Raw genomic sequence first — 21,349 nt, 5'->3', positions numbered from 1 at the left:
AAAAATGTTACTTCCGGTATTATTCAAACGTTTAATTGACACTGATACCAAAAATATTTGGTTCTATAAACTTTTTCATTAGTTAAGTACAAAAAAAAGCTTCTTCCGGTTTACACAAGGTCACTTCCGATTGGCTTTTCTAAGGTTAAATGGCTTGAAACCTAATGCAAAAAGTCCCATGGATTTATCATGTATACATATGAGGTAAAAGCAAAGGTCAAAATCTAGAACGTCAATTTAACATATGACCTTGAGCTCAATTTTAAGGTCATCAACCAAGGACCTCAAATCAAAAGACCCTAGAACTTAATTATATTTGTTTCATGAGTTATATCACCATATGCATATTTTTAAATAAAAGAGGGGAGAAAACTCTAATTTGATGTAAGCGTACCCTTTAAACCGATATGTATGTGTTACGACATGTCGCAACTAACAATTAAGTAAAAATATGTTGTCGATATCTTATATCGTGTTTGAAAAAAGGTGAAAATAAGCCAAAATCCAAATTTAAAAATGACCTTGACCTTTGACCTTGACCCTATTTTTTTTTTTTTTAGACCAAGGACCTCAAATCAAAAAACCCTAGGTCCCTATCACTTATGGTTTAACATTTACAATTACATTTTACTTATTTTAAATACAGAAGGGGAAATAACTCTCATATGGAGTTTCTGGACCGCTTCGGTCAAAATTATTCTTAAGATCCTGAGGATATAACAAACAAATTGGAGACATAAATTTGTCATAATCTTTTACGGTTGCGAAGGAGATGCGTACTCAAGAAAGACAGTGTTTGGGGAGATTACTCTTACAATAAAAAGTATTCGGCTAAACAGGGTCAGTTTCAAAATCGCAATAACTGTTCGATATCATACACAAAAAATCTAAGCGACATCTTGCGAAACAAAAAAGCACCGTCAGAAAAAAGTGGCAGAAGAAGAAAAAAATAATAAAAATAATAATAATCAGAAGAAAACCAATAGGTCTTTCCACAGAAAAGTGGAAAGACCTAATTATTTCTGTGACTGTATCCTACATTAATTTGTAAAATCCTCTATGATAGATAATTTAGCTGATCTGTAATATTCCATCTTCATGCCTTATATATCATGTACTGTGTTACGACGCTAGATAAAAACTGACGAGGAAAGGTAACACCCGGCCACCGAAAGCATGATTTTTATCGATCCTAGGTGGTCGAGTGGTCTAACGCGCAGGGCATAGTGCAAGGCGATTTGGTTCCACGATACCTTAGTAGAATGAGTTCGAATCCCGGCCATGGAAGAACAAAAATTTGCTTCCACAAATGTACAGATCTAATATTGTTGGGCTGTTGTTTAGACGAATTATATATACAGAATGTGTTCTCAGCCTTGTATCACCATCACTGGTGATCCCATGGATAAAATCTGTCGTAGAGTTGTCACTGGTTCAGACGTACTTATACATGTATATATATATATATATATATATATATATATATATTCCGCAAATTTACAGATCTAACATTGTTGGGCTGTTGTTTAGAAGAATTATATATATAATTATATTATATATAGAAGTTTTGGATAAAAACAAAGGGTGTCCTCCATCCAGATGGAATCAATAGAAAGAAATAATTAAATTTACAGTCTAATGTTTATATTATGATATTCAGGATTTTGGATTAAAATAAATCGACCAAAACTTACTGTATTATTACTGATCTATGTTTACACCTTATACATTATATATCAGTATTGTTGAAACTTTTAACACTGAGGAAGGCCATTTGTTGAGCCGAAATATTTGCAATTATTGTATAATTTATATCATCTGTTCAGTTTTTCCATCTTTGTGCGATGATATTCAACACTTTTTAGTGTTTTGTTTTCCATCTATTTATCGGTATTGTTACACAATCTTTTAGACTCATATATATATATATATATATATATATATATATATATAAACAAGTCTAAATTGAAAACTACGTTCAAACCTATGATTGCGTTGGATAAAAACCGCAATGTTTATATGGAAATCCATATAATATATATATATATATATATATATCGATAGTGTTTCCATCATTATCTATATATATATATATATATATATATATATATATATATATATATATATACATAAACAAGTCTAAATTGAAAACAACGTTCAAACCTATGATTGCGTTGGATAAAAACCGCAATTTTTATACGTGTGCATGCAAACAAATTTCTTGGTAGAGGGGTCTAAATACAGCACAAACAACATTTTCCAAAAGACCAAAAAAGTGAAAAAGTATATTTTAACAAAACGCATTTGACTAGCAGGTCGAACAACTGATGTTGTTAAACCCTGCTGACTGCCATTGGCGATTGTCAAATAAACGGATCACCAGATGTAACAAAATGGATCTTAACTATTAATTTAATACCAAACAGAAAACAATAAACCTGCGGAAAAGATGGTATACCGCAAACAAAAGGTGCAAAAATTAGTACACCATATCCTGATTTCGACAATTAATGTCTCTTCAGTGATGTTAGGAATCGAAACGGTATTTGGAAGGCCATATGATTTACCTCAATTTAGGATAGACTCTTGAATTTACAACTATAGTGTAATCCTACCTAAGGTTGACGAACTTTCTGAATATAGGTAAGAAATACTTATTTTTAATAAAAAAATCAAATTTGACTCTTAATTAACGCATACAACACTAAAACAGGATGCAAATGTCAGGAAACTATAAACAAAATATTCATAAGCCCGAAAAAACATATACATTTGTAACACCATGACCAAAAGAAAAACGACAAAAAAGCAAAGAAAATTCCATAAAACAGTACTTATTTATATTCTTTATATTCCTTATGTTATTGACGGCGGAATTTATAACTGTTGTGACCGTCGGAACGACGAGATGACTTTAAATTCCTATTGGAATCATTGGTGCAATATTCGAACATAGTACAGTCAGCCGATACATCATTTAGTACAATGAAACAATTAAACTTTGCATTAGGAAAATGTGTTTACTTCCAACTCAGTGAATTGACAAACATTGCTGTATCAAAACTAATGACACTTTTTGGGCAAATTCTTTGAAAAGCCCAAATAAAGAAGAATATATCTGCTGATTAAAATCATATTATGTACGATCAGATTGACATGGTGTTTTCTCACGGAATGAATTTAACCATCAATAGTTGTTTAAAAGCCATACCAGTCGGCAACAGAATCATGCGAACAATGCCAGCCATTGCAAACCGTGTCAACGGGACGATTGCAATATGCAGACGTTGTTGGAATGAAGCTACAAAGAAAAGGAAAGTTAAAAAAAACATTGTTCATATTCATTTTAGAAAAAATATTTCTAATACTCCAATACTACATAAACTTATTCTGATAAACCGCCAGAAAGACAAAGGTACGCAGAAGAACATAAACATTATACAATAATACAAAGATACATATGTTCAGGAAATATACAATGGTACAAAGGTACATGTGTTGAGGAATCATACAATAATACACAAGTACATATGTCCTGGAAAGAAACAAACAATACAATATCACTAGAAATCAATACTGCTGGAGTCCACTACAAAAAACACTACTTCCAAGAGATTGAGGAAATATTTTTTACTTCGCTTTAATTCTGACAAGACATAATCAATTGATAAAGTCTTAACATTCTTTTTAAGTCATCCCTCATTAGGTAGCACGATACTAATTAATACATCCTATAGATGTACATGATGTTCAATTTAAAGAAGAAATATATTAGTACTTGTTTCTTAACATCAACAAAAAGACATAAACTTTATATTAAAAAATAAAATAACAAAATGGCTAAATCAAAGTATCAAGCGAATGGACAACAACTGTCATATTGCTGACTTGGTACAGGCATTTCTTTATGTGGAAAATGATGGATTAAACCTGGATGTATAGCTAGTTAAACCTATCAGTTGTATGATAGTTGCATACAATTGCATTATATATGATACATTGAATTGTTTGCATTAATGTAAAACAATCCAACCCCAGGTACAAATACTACTGAAATGATTTACAATAAAAAAAAAGAGAAAAAACTTTTGCGCATATTATTCATGATCACAAATACTTCAGCAGCAGCACATATTATAGATGAATATCAAATAATTCTGAATTAATAGGAAACATATTTCCTTATACACTAAACTATATAATAGAGCATAGAGAAAAGACAGCTGTTTTTTATATCATAAAAACGTATGTAAAACATTTGAATAAAAGTCAAAATATTGACTAGCTGCATACATGATAACACATGTTTGATCAACTGTATATTATGTAAATTGCTTTATATTACGTGTAAATACAATCTAATTAAAATTAAATTTTCGCACTCGCCAATTTTTTTAGTCTTGGTTGCTGCTTGAGCACATTGACCAAGAATAAAAAAATAAGCGAGAGCGGAGACTTAATTAAGATGTAAAAAGATATACTGATATAAAAGACTGATGTAGAGGTGCAGGAATCTTAAAAAGGGGAAATAGCTGTATTCTTTTTCACGCCAAAACAATGTGTTCAACGCTTTTGTTTGGTCAATACTTGTTTTATATTCATAAAGAGGAATAGTTGCATTAATAATAAATGATTACAATTATTGGATCAGCTGTACACTTAACTTTCTAACGATTTGCATAAAAACATTTCGACAATAACGCTCTCAACTACTGCTTTAAAAGTTTGTATCAACTAGAAACTTAAATAACTTATATGTATGTTAAAGTACCCGAGATAAAAAAAAAGGGTAGTAGTTGCGATAAAAGAGAGGCGAAAAACATTAAAGTGACATTCAAACTCACAAGTTTAAAATAAACTGACAACGCAATGGCTAAAAAAGAAAAAGACCAACAAACAAACAACAGTACACAAAACAAAACATAGAAAAACTAATGAAAGACTGACCAACACAAACCCTACCAAAACTGGGGGTGATCTAAGGTGCTCCGGAAGGGTGACCAGATCCTGCTCCACATGTGGCACCCGTCATGTTGCTCATGTAAGTACAAACCCTGTGATAAGTACGGTAGGTCGAAACAAAAATATAATAAACAATAAAACAAGAACTAGGTTAAGATGAGATGATGGAAGGACATTTCTTAACTGCCCTGGAACAAAATATGTGTCGTTTATGGGCGCGTTATTCAAGATCAAAGAGGAATTGATATGGCTCTTAAACGTGTCAAGGGGTGACAAACATAATGGAAACATTGCATTAGCTTGAAGATAAACAAAAACCAAGTAATACAATTTTCACATTCTTACACCAAAGATGTATACTAGTATTACATAAGGGGAAAGTATTTTACCTTTATTTATATCTGCAACATCGATTAGAAAGAGACTAGTCAAGGTAAAAAACAATAATTAGGGGACTATCATGAACTCCAAAAGGAGCAAAAATGGGTGCGACGACAGGGTTAGCATTTCCAGCTTTCCATACATCACCCGCCATGCGAATATACACTCAGTCAACCGTCCAGTTAATTTCAGTATAAAATCTTGGGCGGGAAACTATTCTGAAATCAATAACGAAAATGAGTGCACCGTCAACTGCACTCATGAAACTACGAGTTTGAGACGTTAATGAATGCTGTTTCGATTTAAAGAATTCGTAAAACCTCATACAACAAACAAAGGTGCAACTAAGGAGCCAATACAAAAATGACAAAAGGAATAAATAAATGTTGAAAAAAAACAGCTGAAATAAATGGAAATTATGCTCGTTTGTTAAATATTTCATTGGTAATTCAGTTGTGTGCGTTGTTACCTAACCGTATGTTATAGAAGGTATATAACAGATTAAAGGCATCATATTAAAATCCATATGAAACAGAAGTAAAATTTAGAATGGAACATACCTACTGTTTTGTTCATCAACTTCCTTTAGTTGGAACATCCTGCAAATTGCAAATTGTATAATGAACATCAATAACATCAAGTTATTCAAGAAAATTAAAGAGTTGATTTCAGACAGTGTGCTTATTGAACACAAATAAAGATACACAAGTATCCCCAATACACACACCAATCACATTTGTGTAATCGCGCATGTAATTTGCACATAACGTTAAGTTCAAACCACAAAGAATGGGAAGATGATCCAAATTGGGTTAAAAGGTATTTAATTTGAACATAAACAAATACAATTCATGTAAATATAAACTGTTTAAATATTTTTTGGTAGAATACAGATCGCATGGTATAGTACTTCATTTTGCTTTATTATCATTTCCTCACTCATTTATTATCACTGCTTCTTATTATATATACGTACCCTTTGTTCCTTTTTCCTTATCACAGGAATAACAATGAATAGAGGTAGAATAGCGCCTATTATCCAACACAAAACTGTTAAGCCAATCTTTACATCTAAAAACAAAATTGAATGCGTTTTATAGCCTACTATACGATATGCGATTTTTTTTTCTCGTCATTAAAGGTCGTGCAGTTACCTGTATCACGAATAATTGCGTATTACCACTTCATTTTAGCTCTGGAGTATAGTTGTTTCATTGGCAATTATACCACATCTCCACATTTCATAATAATATCGTCATCATATATAGTGTAGAATCATATTCAATATATAGATATAAATAAATGAGTTAATAAAGAAATATGAAACATATTATCAAAAACAAACCTTTATTCAGGTCACCTGCAATAGTTAAACTAGAAATTACCAAGTATATAAATCCACCAATCAGACAAAGCCAACGAATCACTGAAATAATGAAAAATAAAAAAAAAGGTTTTATTCTATCGTGAACAAATTATATTTATTTAAAGCATTATCAAAATTGATTTATTAGAGGATATAACCTATATAGCGGAACGTAAAGAAAAAGGATAATGTTTACATACAACGTGGATTTAAAACAAGCAAAACTGAATGTTGGTACTAATCTGATCATATGGTTAGATTTAAGTATCATTCGTGTTCAATCTACCTTTCTGACTATCATTCAGTAGTAATATGCGTGTTAAAATAGCAGAAGCAATCAGAGGTGCCAGCATCAAAATTATGTCCATCGCAACATCACATTTCTTTTCCATCATGTCTACAAAACAAATCAATATTATCACATCTTGTTTACAGGTACATTTTTCTCTTTTGTTTCTTTTTGGTTTTTTTTATGTTCTTTCCTCCTTGTTTAGTTTCATTTTTTGTATTTTTATTAAATCTTATACATGCGGATGGTGCCTGCAAGCAATAGAAGCTTATACTTTTGACACAGCAGGTTGTGTGTTCCCTTTTAGCATTCATACAATTCCCTCAAGTTTTGTGTCTTAGTTTCGATTGTAATGGATTTATGAATTTTATACATCTGTTCAGTACTGTTGCCTCTAATTGAGAACTTTGACGTAGTTTATAATTTAATTTTAAACTTCTAAACACTAACTTTTTAATATCAATATCAATTGTGAAACATATATCGAATAAGTAATAAGCAATTGTTTTTTATGGAATAGGCCGTTAGTTTTCTCAATTGAATTGCTTCATATTTTTCATGTCGGGGCCTTTTATAGCCGACTATACGGTATGGGTTTTTTTCATTGTTGAAGGCTTTGGTGACTTAAGTCACAAGCAACATGCTTCGACGGTCTTATCTCTTTAGATATCAGTATCAGTATAGTAGTCTGATCTGTCCTTTTTCTATTGTGACTTTTTTTTACTGATTCGTTTTTTTTTAATTTTTTTACTTTATTTTTTCTGTAAGTTAACATTGATGTGCCAATTACACTGTTCACGTTATGCTAATTCCACGTGAAATCATTTAAAATAATAAACTTGCCATCAGCACAATTACTTTTTGGTTGACCTTCAATCAAAAAGAGAAAAGTAAAAAAAATGTATTTCAATGATCTTGAAAACCATTCAGCAATATACACATATGTTAGCAATTTACACTCTTAAACATTTATTTCTACTATACTTTTCTAAAAGTTACAATAGTTACCACATTGTATTATTTAATTGTTGTTCTTGTTTTTTTGTTCGGTTGTGATTAATTCCTCTTACTACAAACATACAATTTAGTAAACAGAAATGCTCACCGGGAATTCAATGCAATAAGAAAACACCATCAGACATAAAATAAATCAGACATGCTCAAAATTGGAGGAAAACACAAGACAGACAACAATAAAGGAACCAAACAAAACGCTTTTTAGTAAGACAAACCCCATAAAACAACTGTTCCTCTCCACGTTTTACTTATTGCAATCAAACATACGACAATAAGTAGCATTCAGTAATGTCACAATTGACGAAAAGAATGCAATATTGTAGTAAAGTAACAAAAATACCGAATTCTTAGGAAAATTCAAAACGGAAAGTTCCTAATCAAATGGCAAAAATTTAGTAACATTTACGGCACCTGTTTTAATGCACGAGATACGTATTGAACTAATAATGTCTCTTCATTGATGCTCCAGAAAAATGTATTTGAAAATCTAAAACTTAATACAAACATTAACGAGCTGATTAACCAAAAGTCAAGTCAAACCAAGAAAAAGGAAACCAAACTAATATTTTCGTGGTCTTCATTGACCCATATATCCCTTACTGTCTAATCTAATCATGAAGGCGTTCGTTGAAGGATGACTTAAACTTTACGATTTGAAACCTCAAGCTAGGTATAGAAGCTTCTTATATCAACCCTCTTTCAAGTACGGCATGATAGGAAACAGAAACCCAGTAGTATAGTACCCACCGTGAAATATATATTTCATAGGTATGCACTGCATGAATTTTGCTGCACATAAATAAAAAGTTCGCGATAAGAAAATTGATGTCGCATATTATGTAAAATTTAGTTTTCAACAAACCCTTATTGTCATTTTTCCAATGTAATTCAATATTTGAAGCAGACTTAACGTATCCATGGTATCATTTGTCCGTGTCCACTGAATAGCTACATTAAGCAAAGATACCAAGTTTTAACGGGTTTTTTTTTTGCCAGATTCTTTTATTTTTCTTGATAAGCATTTGCAGAGTATGGCTTGTCCGTTACTTAATCAAGATATTTGTATATTTGATTGTAAGATCTCTAAAAGATGATTCTTTTTTTTATTAACAAATGCCTCCAATAAGGTAGTTTTATATAAACTCTGAAGCCCAGTATTGTTTGCTGATTGAAAAAATGTGATAGCTTTAAAAGAGTTTTCCTAATGCAATATGGAGATGTTTTTAAGGATGCTTACATTTTTTTAGTATCAAGAAGATAGAAAGAAGATCATGTTTTTTTTTTCATCTTGCACTTGACTGATCAAGATTTCGTCTTCCGTAATAGTTGTGGGAGTATAAAGTGGGCTTAGTGATGTATCAATATCTTATTCCTTATTTATGCATTTTAAAAATACAATGTGATTTACTAAAAAAAAAACGATTTCCTTAGTGACTTTATCTGTTGGAACAATTACAAATTTTGTTTGGAAGTGAAACTATTACAGTGTTTTTATACAATTTTAGTTTCTTATCTTTTTTTGTTTCAACGACCTCCTCACTGCCTTACGGGGGCTCGCGGGTTTAAATTTTCGCGCCTACTGCGCAGGATGTTGCGCAATGATATCGGAAGTCATGCCGATTGTCATATTTTGCAGAAACAATTAATTTTCATTATTATAAATAATCTATTTTATTTTGAACATATTACCAAAGAGTGTTGTAATTGAAAACTGTAATTTTTAATTTTTATAAAATTTATTATTGCAATTTTCATTGTTGCAAATGCACTTCCGTTTTGGGAAGAAAAAAAATGGCATGTTCTTGCCGGTGAGGAGACTAAGACAATATAATTCATAATAATCGAACACGTGGGCTGCTTTTCATGAATAATAGATCACGTTCTTCATTTTGGTAGTTTATGAAGCAGTTTCACACTTGTTTTACACCAGAAAAGGTCCAGGAAAAATGCGTAAAATGTATGTAATAATTTGTAAACAAAAGGAATATACTGTAATTTAAGTATTTTATATCGTCTGCTAATGATCCGACCACAAAAGTTATTTACGACCATAAAATCATTTGAAAGCGTCAAATTAACGCAAATGATTTTCAGCTAAATTTGTGAAAAAAAACCGTGAGACCCCTAAATCTGTATTTATAACCATAGCTCATGAGTCATGGTATACTTGTGATAAATGTTTTGACAAATTATTTACAGAACTTATGGTTCAGGTGTGTTGTCTACATCACCAATTATTTATGGACCTTAGAGTCCAGCCTGGCAGGTGTGTTGTCTACATCAAACACCATAAGTAAATTTATGAACATTTGATTTTCTGGGGAAAGCGCAGAAGTTTCTTTTACATGTACTGTTTCACGGAAAAAACTTTGATTTCCAATCTTTATCATTAAATAATGATTATTTGAAATAAATAGATAAAGAAACATGCACTTAAACGTGTTTGGATTTATTTTAAACATACGAGAATTTTCATTTCAAGAAAACAAATATTTGTTCATTTGTTCTAGAAAGAGTTTTTCAAGGATAATATGTTAAAATAGATATATTTACAGTTTACTGTATAAATGAATAAATTGATAATATGTAGAGACGGCATGTTGATATATCAAAGGTTCAAACTTAATTGATAATTGGTAAACTACTGTCGCTTTAATCTATGTTTCAGGTTTTACTGAAGGTCAAGCATAACAATTGCTTGAATCCCTTGTTATTTTTAAGATGTGAATTTAGTAAATGGATTTTTTTCTCCTGGTAGTTGGCCCCTTGGCGAACATATTTTGTTGAGAATTGTTCTTGTCAATTTCACCAAGTGTGTTTTAGGTATTAGAGATGACTTGTACAGGCTGATTTTTGAGGTAGCGGTAAAGTTTAAAGGTCACAGATTCGAAATAAAGGATATTGCCCTAATAACTTGCAGAAAAGAATGTTTTAGATTGCATTTAAAGAAGAGTAGCAAAAGCAATTCATAAAAGCCTTAAACGATGTAAAATTTCACGTAACTGTTTTTTTTACTAATTTCAAGGAATCGTTTCGAATACTTCAGCAGTGCAACAAAGGAAATTAACCAATAACGGATGTAAACTATATGCCTCTCAAATTTTTAAACAACAAGTGATTTCTTAATTATTTTGTTAGTGTTCCTAATGTGCAATGGGTATATGGTTCTCGAGGGTATGTTCTACAATGTGCCATTTCCAAATCATTTTTAAATATTGTGATCCCATTTCTGGAATTATTTACATTGCATATCATCCTTATGGTAACATTTTCGTAACATTCTACATCCTTTATATAAACATTGTAGAATTCATCTCCTGAAAATATCAAAATGTATTCCTACATATCAATATTAATGAGCTATAAAAAGGAATACATTTATAGCTTTTCACTTGTAAAATATCTATAACAGGTGAAATTTCATATTGTCGAAGCTATGATTGTGTAATATCTGAATAAGATGTTTTGTTTGATTTTTATTGAGGGAAAACAAAGCAACATGGTATTGATATTCCAAAATGTTTTGCGTATTGCAGTTAACATTCTTCGTCAGCTGCAAGGAAACTCAAATCTTAGTAATAATGTTGAATTGATTAAATATGAAAGCAATAAAAGTAAATGTTTATCATTGTATTTACTTACCTTTTGCCAAACAGCAAAAGAGTAATAAGCAGATTTTCTTTGCAATAGCATTTGACATCTTTGATTTGTTTATAGACTGTAAGAAAAACAGTGATACATTCACACACAGACGGAGGTATTTTGCCAGATGAAATTGACATAGTAGATTATATTTTGCCAGAATCAGGTTTAAGGCCAAATTCTAATGTGAATATACCAATCGGTCAATCTGATACCAAATAATAAAACTTAACGATTGCAGTGTCACCAACAATTGGTTCGATATGCACAATTCAGTTGAGAACGGCGGCTATTGTAGCCTTTTCGAAAGCCATCTGCCCATATTGTATATTTCGATATGTTTGATGTTTCGAATCTAAGACATTTTCACATTTGTGGTTAAATTTTTAGTGTTAAAAGTGAGATTCATTTTCTTCGTTATTTAGCATTCCACGAAAAGCCCTTTGTGATGGGGCTTCTCGAGGTAAACAAAATACCTTTTTTCGCAAAATAAGTTCTTTAAAAATTTAGTGCTTTGCATTTATTTCATAACTCAATAGTTTTTACAACTTTATTTTATTGTCCTCTGCTCTTCAAATCAGCACAGATTGTTAAGCTCAGTCACTTGTCCAATATCACTTATCAGAAATGTTTTGTTTGCGTACTATATTTGTGTTTAGGTCCCTTGAGTCGTATAGCTCTCAATTAGCGGTATTTATCCATCCGGCTTTCAAACATTTGGCTTTGAACGTTCCAGATGAAGGTTAATCCAGAAAAGCGCTTGGAACGCATACATTGATAAAGTGTTATTTTCTTTTTAAGGCGCAATAGTGATATTGAGCCAACTGACTCAATATTAAAAAAATGCATTCCTTTGTGTCATCTCACTAAAATATTATTTTTGAAATAATGGAATATTTTGGATGAAAATATCATCATTCAGCCAGCAATTTTTACTAAAAGATGAAAGCAAATGTGATTGGTTTATAGTGCTAAAGAAATTGGACAAGCATACGAATATCACTTAAGTTTCGTTTCTCAAGAAACAAGATATCATACAATTATCTACATCCAATAAGATTGCTTTTTATTAGTTGATGTAAAGTGGTTCTTAGTAATGTAGCACCAAGTTTCTTTTTCTTCATGACAATATAAGACCAATAAATGCATAATAACGTTTCAAACATAGTCATGATAAGATAGCTTTAAAATTATGCTCACAGGTCATAACACCAAAATAGAATGATTGCCTTGCATGAAGTTTGATAGCAATAGAAAAAGATAGCAAAAACCAATGGGTATATAACATGTTTTAAATAAAATAAAACCGACAAAATCGTAGCCAAAATAACAAACGACGAATAACAATACAAAACAAAACACTAACAGAAAAAAAAAGATTGAACAAAATAAGAAATGAATAAAAGATATTTGTTTTAATTAGGACATATGTGTTGTTGATGAGGACGACGATCATTGTGGTAAGTGACAGTATCAGCATCAGTTTTATTTATGTTCAAGAATAAAATAAAAAATGTTAATAGCTTTGTTCTAGAAACATAGTTTGTGTATGCTTTTTTAATAAGGTTTCTCTACAAATAGTATATTTTGGACAAGCAAAGCGGAAACGATATACATCATCAATGTTTAGCCCTCACCGACAGGATGAATCCCTTCTATATTAGTTATTCATTATATTTCAATTATATTTTTGGCTACCCTCGCTTCTACTTAATGGTATGTTCAATTAATATAGATTCTAGACGATTTCAAACACGACAATCGTGACCATGAGGACCGTAAATTATCCTCAAGATGTCTTTTGTAGGGGTATTGTCATGTTTAATTTGTATTTTAATGACTTGTAATCCAAATAATATATGATTTCAGAATTAGAAAAGAGAGGTAAAAGATACCAAAGGGAAATTCAACCTCATAAGCCGAAAACAAACTGACAATGCCATGGCAAAATAAGAAAAACGACGAAAATACAAGCAACAGTACACAAAACACAACATAAAAAACTAAATCGAGGTGATCTCGGGTGGTACGGAAAGTTTAACAGTTTCTGCTCCATATGTGGCACCCGTCGTGTTGCTCGTGTAAGAACAAACCTAAGAATAAGTCTTATTCGGAAGGTCATATTCGGGGAAAAGAGGATTGGATTAGATACATATGTACTACTGCTTTAATATATCATTATCGTAATAGTAAAAACCCATATATGTCTCTGTATTATTATTCCATTTCTTTTAAATGAGCCAGGAATTATATTTTATCTGTGATAAAGTGATCCTGATATTTTGACTTATTTACTTCAAAATTATATAACCCAATTTATTCACATTTTTTTCACAATTTGAAAGGAATACTATTTTTAGTGTCAACGTCAATGGAAATCCTTGACAAGGAAGTCAATTTAAAAATGTCTACTTTGATACCAAATATTTGTCAAAATACTTCCTGAGTATTAAATTTATGAATATGTTTACCTTTCCAAAATAAATATATCCGATACTGAATTTGGCTCTCAAGGAAAACACAAAGTTAAACAATGCCTATTTTATTTAATCATTCCATGGTTTAATTAACTATATTAAGAAAAAATAACTCACTGTTGTTTCAAATATTGTCCATTATCTTTTGCCTAATTATGTTTTATCCATGGCAGTAAGTATTGTCACCTTGTGCATGATCCGTTTACTGCATATCCATTGACCCAAATAATGTCTTTGGATATGAATAAACTAACGGAAAATACCGAACGGGTTGTCAAAATATGTAAATAGTGTTGTTTACTGAATTTATTATGTTATGTACCAACATGATAGATGTTCAGAAAAATATATAAAAAAAAAGAGAACACTGAATCAAAACAGTCTTTATGGATGAATAATACATACCATTTTCACGAAGACGAAAGCTTTAGAAAACAACAGAACAATGTGCCCATGGCACAAAAATGTCCCCACTTGTAAATATGCAACAGGCAATGTACTTATTCAAACTTTTGAGCTTGGAAATGACACGTTCGGGCAGTTCATACAACAGTAAGAGTGAGGACAAAAAACATGTTTCCATTTATAAATAGACATAACACAAGAACGGTGAATGTGACACTACACAATTTCGAACTTTATTTGTGTTTTGTGTTAATGAGCATTATTTATGAGGTTTATAACATTTGATTTAGGCAAAGTACAGTTCGAGTGCAGAAACAGCAAATTCGCAAATTATTCATGTATAAACTTACATAACTAGAAAACGGTGATAGAGATGCTTCCCAAATATGAACCTGATCTGTGTTTGGTGGTAATAAACATTGTGTATATACAAAAATGGATACCAGGCTTATAATTTACGCCAGACGCTCAAATTAAAAAGCTCATACGGCGAAATAAAGTACAAATTTGAAGAGCATAGGATACAAATGCCGAAAGGGTTTATTAAATGCAGCTAAAGTAATCTGTACCAGGGATAAACAGAACGTAAGTTTCAGAATATTTGGTGTGGTAGAGTAAAGTAAGAGTGCCGAAATGGCAAATTCAGCAGTTTTATTTTTCATTTTTAAAAGAATATAACTCGAGAAAGGCTAAAATGACGCTACCCAAATTTGAACTTGATCTGTGATTGAGGGTCATAAGTATTGTGTATAACTTCCATTACATTTGGTTGAGACAAAGTAAATACAGTGTGCGAAAATTGCAAATTCTGCATTTTTTCCATTTACAAAGGGGCACAACTAGAGAACATTAAAAGTGACGCTACTAACATTCGAACTTGATCTCTGTTTGAAGGTAATAAGCATTGTGTATAAGTTGAAGAACATTTAGTTGAAGCAAGATAAAAGAGAGGCGAAAGATACCAAAGTGACATTCAAACTCAATTTAGCTTCAACGTACCTAGACATTGTATGAATGATTGAGACATTGATAACGTTCCATGATGAATAATTGATATAAAGCAATCTTCTGTAGATTTAATGTTCACTAAAATTCATATAAGTTTACGAAGTTATTTCCATTCAGAACAAAAGGTGTGTCTTTTGACGAAACAACACGGATGATATCAAGTTTCAATTAAATGTGCTTGAATGCATAAAATCACGAACTGCGTAAGATCATTATTCAACTGTTAATAAAATGCTAACTACTAGTATTTTTCTTACATTTGTCTTCAAGGGTTTATTTATTATACATTCAGTTTCACTGAACTAGTACACATTTTTATTTAGGGGCCAGCTGAGGACCACCTCCGGGTGCGGGATTTTCGCGCTGCGTTGAAGACCTATTGGTGGCCTTCGGCTGTTATATGCTCTTTGACCGGGTTGTTGTCTCTTTGACATATTCCTCATTTCCATTCTCAATTTTATAGTTTAAATTTAATGTAACTGAACAGTAATTACAAACATTAAGATCTACATTATTGAGTTTTATTTTAGTGAATTTTTATCATTACTATTGAAGTGTTAGGGTGGATATAACAAACGCGTTTGAAAAATATTTCCCTGTATATTTCTACGGTATGAGAGTCTGGATGAATTATGGAATAGAGAATTATTGCCAAAAAAAATATGAATAGAGAAAAGTTAGACAAGATATGAGGAATCGATAATAATGGGGTACAAAAGAATAATGAATAACTGTGATTTAAAAAAAAAGGAAATAAAGTACGAATTACAGAAATGAACCATGTACATAATAAAGAAATCCTATAATAGCAAATAAATTTAATAGTAAAATCATTTTCTTGAGAATTTCACAGAATAAGATTTATTTTTAAAGATAAATAAAAATGACCCCAAAGATTAAAGAATACAAAAATGACCCCCCCCCCCCCCCCCCCCCCCTTTCCAAATCTTCCGGTGCTAATTTGTAAAAAAAATAATTTGAGCCAATTCATACAAAATTAATGTTAAACTAACATATAAAAGAATCTTAAAATACCAGTAAGGGTTGAAAATTCATTCTTTTATTTCGGTAGTTATTTTGAATATCTTGATAAAATTTATCATTAACAGGAGCTAAAAGGTAAAACCTATTTAGTTACTTGTTAAGTTCTAAACACATAACAGTGTCAGAAACTTACTGAGAAATTCTGTTTCATTGTAACTCCAAATTCCTGGAAAAGTACCATAGAAACATGTGTTTAATTTTCATTTTTTCTTTTGTAATCTCTTTCTTACACATATATTGAATACAAAAGTAAACAAATCTATAAATTTATTTTGTTCATAGAATTCGATGTCAAAGTGTATTGACACGAAAAACAAAAGGGTGTTTAAATGCAAAATCGCTTTGTCACCCGGACAATAAATGCACACTTCTATTATACAATTATCTTAAAAAACACGCACGCTTACTTTAGATATTAAATTGAACAATATCTTAAAAGGACCACTTGAAACATAAATATCTTTGTAACTAATAAGAATGCTAATAATAAATTATTTTCGATACGTATAACATTGATTGTTATTGAGACGAAATCATTTTTTAACGTTTAAAATACCATCGGGTAATATATTTGTTATATTGTATTGCAAAATAAAGAAAGTCACTCAATTAAAGAAGTGATCGATATTAATATTTCAAAAGAGGTTCAACTAACATGACTAAATAACCTGTAAATAATATTCTGAAATATGAATTTATATTCGTCATTGTAGTAATCAATTGGATATTTAGGTGCGGATATATTTGTTTATAATTCCATTGAATAAACTCTTACCTGTTTTTCACGTTTTTATTATCCCAACTGCCAGTAAATACATATACGTATAATATCAAGATATGCATTGCCATTAAATGTCATTCTAACTTATTATACACAAATTAATAATAATAGACAAAAAATCAAATCAATCCCTCTCTTTGACAGGTAAATATAAAAGAATCCACAAACCTGAGCTAGTATGATCATGCCTGTGTTTACATTGAGATAAATTCTATATGCAGTTGGTATTCTCAACACGTTAACGCAACTGTTCTATTTTCCCATTGTAAAAAAATCAATATCAAAATCAAGTTGCATGCAGTCCATAGCCAGTGTAGGCCATCTTTATGTTAAGGGTACATACAACGAGATATTCAGAACTTGAATTATATTATGAATATCTACGTGTATTGAATAAGTTAAAAAATCATCGGTAAAGTGTTAAATACAGAGATATTTGTCCCAACTCAAAATTTTACTTGATACCGTTAAAGGACTATTAACCTCAAATTAGACGCAAAGCAATCATTATACACATCAGTCAATTACAAATGTACTCCCAAAGGAGTACATTCGGTAAGGACTATACTTGGCATCGAATATTAAGTCCATTGTTTCAAGTTAAAAAAAAGATGTTTCAAGTTGAGGAAAAGACATAAAAGACTTATTACTTAAAAAAATAGAGATTTTTGTAAAATTTGACAACATCGTCTGCATTTCAAACATATTCAGCCCTAGGAAACAAATAGCGAAGGCTTTTTATAAACTAACTATAACTATTCAAGTAACTTTTCTTGTCCAAACAAATCAATGGAAATTTGTGAGTTTTTACTAAACTTGGTGAAAAATCAAAATTAGTTGTCATTGTGACGTCATAAAAAGAACGCAAGTATGTGTACAGACAATTTATGATAGTATCCTTAGAAATCTTCTGGGGTTTTTTTTATTACTTTTTTTTTAATTTATTTCTTTTTTGGGAGGAGGGTTTTTTGGGACAAACATTTCTTTTTGACTTTAACCAAAATCTTTTTTTGAATTTCTTCCGAAAAAAATATGACAGTAACAGTTGATTGGTTTTATCTTTTAACATGTTTTGTAGTAATGATTAATATTAGACATTTCTTTAACAAACTACAGTCAAAAATTGATGGAAGATAAACATTTCTTGAAAGGTATATTGTCAAAAGAAGTATTTGTTTTTTTCTATTGTAACTTTTATGCATTGTGTTAAATTAATGAAACAAGATAATCTTTGGATTTTATTATCGTTAGTTAAATTCTGTCACCCTTTCTACCAAACAAGCAAAAAGGTCAACTTTCTGATTTATATCAACTTAAATGTAACAAGAACCTTTTATGCGACGGTCATACCAGTACTTACAATACAACCTGGTTTAATTCACCATTTTCTCCAGAACGAAATACCTGTTCCAAGTCAGTTGTTTTCCATTCGTTTGATGTAATTGATGTTTTGATTTTGACAATTGTTAATGGACGTTCCGTTTTGAATTTTCCTTGGCGTTCGGAATTTTTGTTATTTTACTTTTTGCCACATTCCCCATTACGACGACTAATCATTGTGCTCTTTATGTTTTATGATGCAAAATAAAATCATTATTTGATATCGTTTGTAAGGCGTAATTTTGTATTAATGGTTAGCGTATTCTTTATCCGTGAATATGACAAGGTTTTCTGGAAATCAAGTTGACGTCCGTTCTTGCATCCATTTGAACTGTTGAGCTATCCAGGTAACAATGCTCACAAATCTGATGTGTTTTATGTTGCCTTTTAACCCCTGAGTATGAATACAGAGTATACGACTTGCTCGGAATCAATATTGCAGGAGTAACCCGGTAAAAGAGGCGAAAAATACCAATGGGACATTCAAACTGATAAGTCGAAAATAAAAACTCGTATCGATGAGAAGAAAAAGCTCTGCTATTTCAGACGTCATCTTCTGCTGATAATCTAAGTCTTGCATGAATAAGAGGGTTAAGACGGTATGGTACTATAAGCATGATAAGAAAAAAACAAATGCCGAAATCTTGTTCAAGACTCTCTGGCGTAATGCACGGCATTGCGTCTCAATCGGCAACATTGTGGCCAACATTGATACTTCTAGGTGCGTGTGTACAATGATAGGGTATGACATGTAGTAAATTTAATGATTTCCCACTTATTTCCGTAAATAAGGAAGTGGCACTCGGTTGTTACTACCGATTTGGTTACAAGTGAATATAGTTGTACTAGTACACGATAAAATAATCAATATTTCACAAATTTTAATAATTGGCAAATTAAATTTTGAAATATATGAATTGTGGAAAAACATAACTGTATTCACCTAATATGATCTTACAGACTTAACACAGTTGTGTTGCCTCTTTCAAGATCCGCACTTACATGTAAGAAACGCTTTACAGCAGAATAACAAATTGCAATACACACCGATTAATTTCGAAAAAAGCATTTCTTAATCCGATCATGATAGAGCCCTTTGCCAACTTTCGAAACTCTGTGACCGAACTGCGCATTTAATATATTAATACTGTGTTCGATTGTTTACATTATTGCTCTACTTTTAAAAGGTATTATTCATAGTTTGGTTTTAATTCATAGTTTTATTGTAAAATCCTAACGCTTGATTTTGACCGTTTTAAGGACTTTTTGAATTTACTTTAAAGTACTATATTGTTGGTATAATACTTTATGCTTTAATCGTAACCACCATGTCTTTTTCAACATTGTTTTCGATAAGATCATCGTTAATACCGCATATGGGTTCATTTATATCAGAATTTGAGTAGCCTACAGTTTGGAGTATTTTAATGTTTTTGTATGTCTAATAAATGGCGTTTTCACACAATCGATGATCACTCCGTGCTTTGTAATTCGTACTTTATTTGGCTTTTATAACTTTTTGGATTCGAGCGTCACTGATGAGTCTTTCGTAGACAAAACGCGCGTCTGGCGCACAAAATGTTAATCCTTGTATATATGTGATGAGTTTATTGAAACATTTAACACAAATATAACACGATATGTCTCGTACTAGACGATTCCTATCGGAGTGTATGGATATAAATGGCTTTTTTAAAATTCTGGTACACGGGTTTTAAGTTGTAAAATAATTATGTTTCTTATTTATCAATCGTAATTTATCATATATATTCAGATACGTTCATCTATAAAACAGTCAACATACATCTTCGTTTCAGTCATTTGCATATAACTTAGAGATAATTTCATTTTGTTTCGTTCTCAAATCTTAGAACTGCCGATGAGGTTTTATTTCAAAATCATCTAAGAAATACAAACAAACAATTATAGAAACATTAAATTGCTTAGACATTTAAAAACGTTTAAATGAAAAATTTAAAAGCAATTTGATTTCAAAAAGAAATTATAATAGCCTCCGAACCCACAATGTTCAACACGTACGAAAATCGTTTAGTGGACAAATTGAAAGACATTGCATTTGTTAAAAAAAGGTTTCACGGAGTAAGCAAACAATCGTTAAAACCAAGTTAAAACAAAACAGAAAATATTAATTGGAAATCTTAACTAAGGACACCGGCTTATTGGTTCAGGTGGGTAGATATTACAAATAAAGAGGCATACTACATTTTGAAGGGTGTTTACGTTCTTTTAAATATATGCGTAGTGTGGTATTTAGTTTAAAGGTACCGGTGAAACGTTCAGTAAAGAAGACGGATTTCTAATTTCCAACAAGATGGATACTTCTGCTGTCTTTGAGCTAACAAGATCCATCCAATGTCCTAGATAGATCTAACAAATGAAATGAAGGAAAATATCCATACCCTGTCAAATGAATAGCAGAATTTATTACAGGCATCTTCCCTAAACAACTTTGTTTGAGACTGTGTACAAAATTTGGAAAGTTGAATGGGAACCAGGTCGCAACGATTGCTGATAAAGATATAAGGTATATGCATTAATGCTATATAAATCTGATCAATTTCATACTGGGAAGGTTT

At 31.1% G+C, this 21,349-nt stretch overlaps 1 protein-coding gene across 1 annotated transcript in view; it reads right to left on the bottom strand.

Annotated features, from left to right (window-relative positions):
* LOC127718285 (sialoadhesin-like) overlaps nucleotides 1-14,371 on the bottom strand; it is a 34,228-nt gene extending 19,857 nt beyond the window's left edge. The window contains exons 1-6 of the mRNA XM_052224285.1: nucleotides 14,252-14,371; nucleotides 11,658-11,733; nucleotides 6,996-7,868; nucleotides 6,689-6,769; nucleotides 6,320-6,414; nucleotides 5,904-5,942 (exon numbers count right to left, since the gene is read on the bottom strand). Of these exons, the coding sequence (XP_052080245.1) occupies nucleotides 5,904-5,919 (16 nt within the window). The 5' untranslated portion in view covers nucleotides 5,920-5,942; nucleotides 6,320-6,414; nucleotides 6,689-6,769; ... (1 more) ...; nucleotides 11,658-11,733; nucleotides 14,252-14,371. The remainder of the gene's footprint in view (nucleotides 1-5,903; nucleotides 5,943-6,319; nucleotides 6,415-6,688; nucleotides 6,770-6,995; nucleotides 7,869-11,657; nucleotides 11,734-14,251) is intronic.
* Nucleotides 14,372-21,349: the final 6,978 nt, after the last annotated feature.

Source organism: Mytilus californianus, unplaced genomic scaffold (genome assembly GCF_021869535.1).
Source record: "Mytilus californianus isolate M0D057914Y unplaced genomic scaffold, xbMytCali1.0.p SCAF_10, whole genome shotgun sequence".
In the NCBI taxonomy this organism is placed as follows: Eukaryota; Metazoa; Mollusca; class Bivalvia; order Mytilida; family Mytilidae; genus Mytilus; species Mytilus californianus.
Note: the sequence above shows the minus strand (reverse complement) of the source record. Positions and strands in the feature narration are given on the sequence as shown.